The 1,705-nt window shown below is 55.8% G+C and overlaps 1 protein-coding gene across 1 annotated transcript in view; it reads right to left on the bottom strand.

Moving 5' to 3' along the window:
* Positions 1–936, bottom strand: part of MAPK4 (mitogen-activated protein kinase 4) — a 50,890-nt gene extending 49,954 nt beyond the window's left edge. The window contains exon 1 of the mRNA XM_006891709.1: positions 391–936. Coding sequence (XP_006891771.1) covers positions 391–936 — 546 coding nt within the window. The remainder of the gene's footprint in view (positions 1–390) is intronic.
* Between the last annotated feature and the right edge of the window lie 769 nt (positions 937–1,705).

Here is a 1,705-nt window from a genome sequence, read left to right as displayed (position 1 = left end):
CTTTATTACACCCCCTGTCCAGTCCGTCCACTATGCAGCCTTCATTCTGGACTCCTGTCATGACAATAATACCTAATCATATATCCCTTTTAAACAGTTCTCTCTTTTTTAAAGCCACAGAGCTTCGGGCTGAAAGGACACAAGATTACCTAGCCCAACCCCCTCCTTGTATGGCCCAGAATTTCCAGTCACGGCCTGTGACAGACAAGGCTAAGACCATATTCTTTCTACCAGTACCTTTTGCAGGATCCTCCCACCCCCCTCCAGCTTCAACCCCAGTACTGACCGGATGCCCTGATTCCAAGGCATGAGTAATAATAACCTCTGGAACACTGTGCCTTCTGGAAGATTCCATGGACCCCCTGGGTGAGCCGTCCTGGCCATACCCACCTTGTGCGAGTAATGCTGGTCCACGATCCTCGCCAGGCCGAAGTCTCCGATCTTGAGCACCAGGTCCTCGGTGCTGATGAAGATGTTGGCGGGCTTCAGGTCCCGGTGCAGCACGTTGGCGGAGTGGATGTACTTGAGGCCACGCAGCAGCTGGTACATGAACAGCTTGGCGTGCTCCTCCGTCAGTGTGCCCTGCTCCAGCAGGCGGGCCAGGTCCGTCTCCATGTACTCCTGGACAATGTAGGCCACGCTGAACTTGAACAGCTCACCCTGCAGGTCGGTGCCCTGGGGTCCCAGCACCTCGTGCACCTTCACAATGTTGTCATGGTCCAGCCGCCGGATTATCTTAATCTCCCGGAGGGCGTGCTTCATGCTCCGGGCATCGCTCAGGGCCAGCTTCTTCACGGCCACCTTCCGGCAGGCCCTGCTGTCCACAGCTGACAGCACCAGCCCATTGACGCCGAAACCCAGGGGTCGGAAGTCAACAAAGCGCCCGCCGAGGTCATACCCGTAGACGCTGGCTAGGCAGTCACCCTTCTCAGCCATGACTGGCTCAGTGGTCTGGGGCTGCCCGTGCAGTGAAGGCGCAGTCAGGAAATGCCAGGTCCCAGCTGGTGGCCTGCCCAGCACACCTCATTCTGTCAAGTCCCAGGGCTGAGGAATGCTGTGTCTCCTGGTGATGTCACTGGCATCAGCTCTAGGGGGCAAGAAGGGTATTTGTCCACGTTTGTTGAGCCGCAGAAGTTGGGGGCACTGACTACTTCCTCACCTACACTAGGTGGGCTTCCCACCACCCCCCACATAACCTGAACACTCCTGAACCTTAGAATGGCTCATGCTTCTTTCAAACGGAACATCTTTGGAAGAAAAAGAACCATGATCGAGGCGAATGTAAAGTTTTCAACTACAGTATAGAGCTCAGTGTGAAAGCTGCAGAATTGCTCCCCTTTGGTCCCCTGCTAAGACAGAGTCCTTCCAGCCAAATGCAAGAACTGCTTGCTGAACTGTGTCTCTTTGCCTTAAGATGGTCCAAAGCTCTATGATACCCCAGTCCCCAGCTGCCTGGCTGTCTCCTGCATCCGGAGCAGCACAAAGAGACACTGTCCAGGGACCCGAGAAGCTCCCAGGGACTGCTTTCCACCTCTGCCGGCTTCCCTTTCTACCAGCTCACCTTAGGTTCTGAAAGCCAAGCCAGGCTGGGGAGCCCAGGTGAGGATGTTGCAGAAACCCAAGTACCTTCATGAGCTCCACGCCAAGCTGCACCTGAAGTCTCGAGCCTAGGGGAGCTCAGCTGTCAGGCTGGGATCCTCCAGCT

The sequence above is a fragment of the Elephantulus edwardii genome, unplaced genomic scaffold (genome assembly GCF_000299155.1).
Source record: "Elephantulus edwardii isolate Elephantulus edwardi_28Jun2011 unplaced genomic scaffold, EleEdw1.0 scaffold00103, whole genome shotgun sequence".
NCBI lineage: Eukaryota > Metazoa > Chordata > Mammalia > Macroscelidea > Macroscelididae > Elephantulus > Elephantulus edwardii.
Note: the sequence above shows the minus strand (reverse complement) of the source record. Positions and strands in the feature narration are given on the sequence as shown.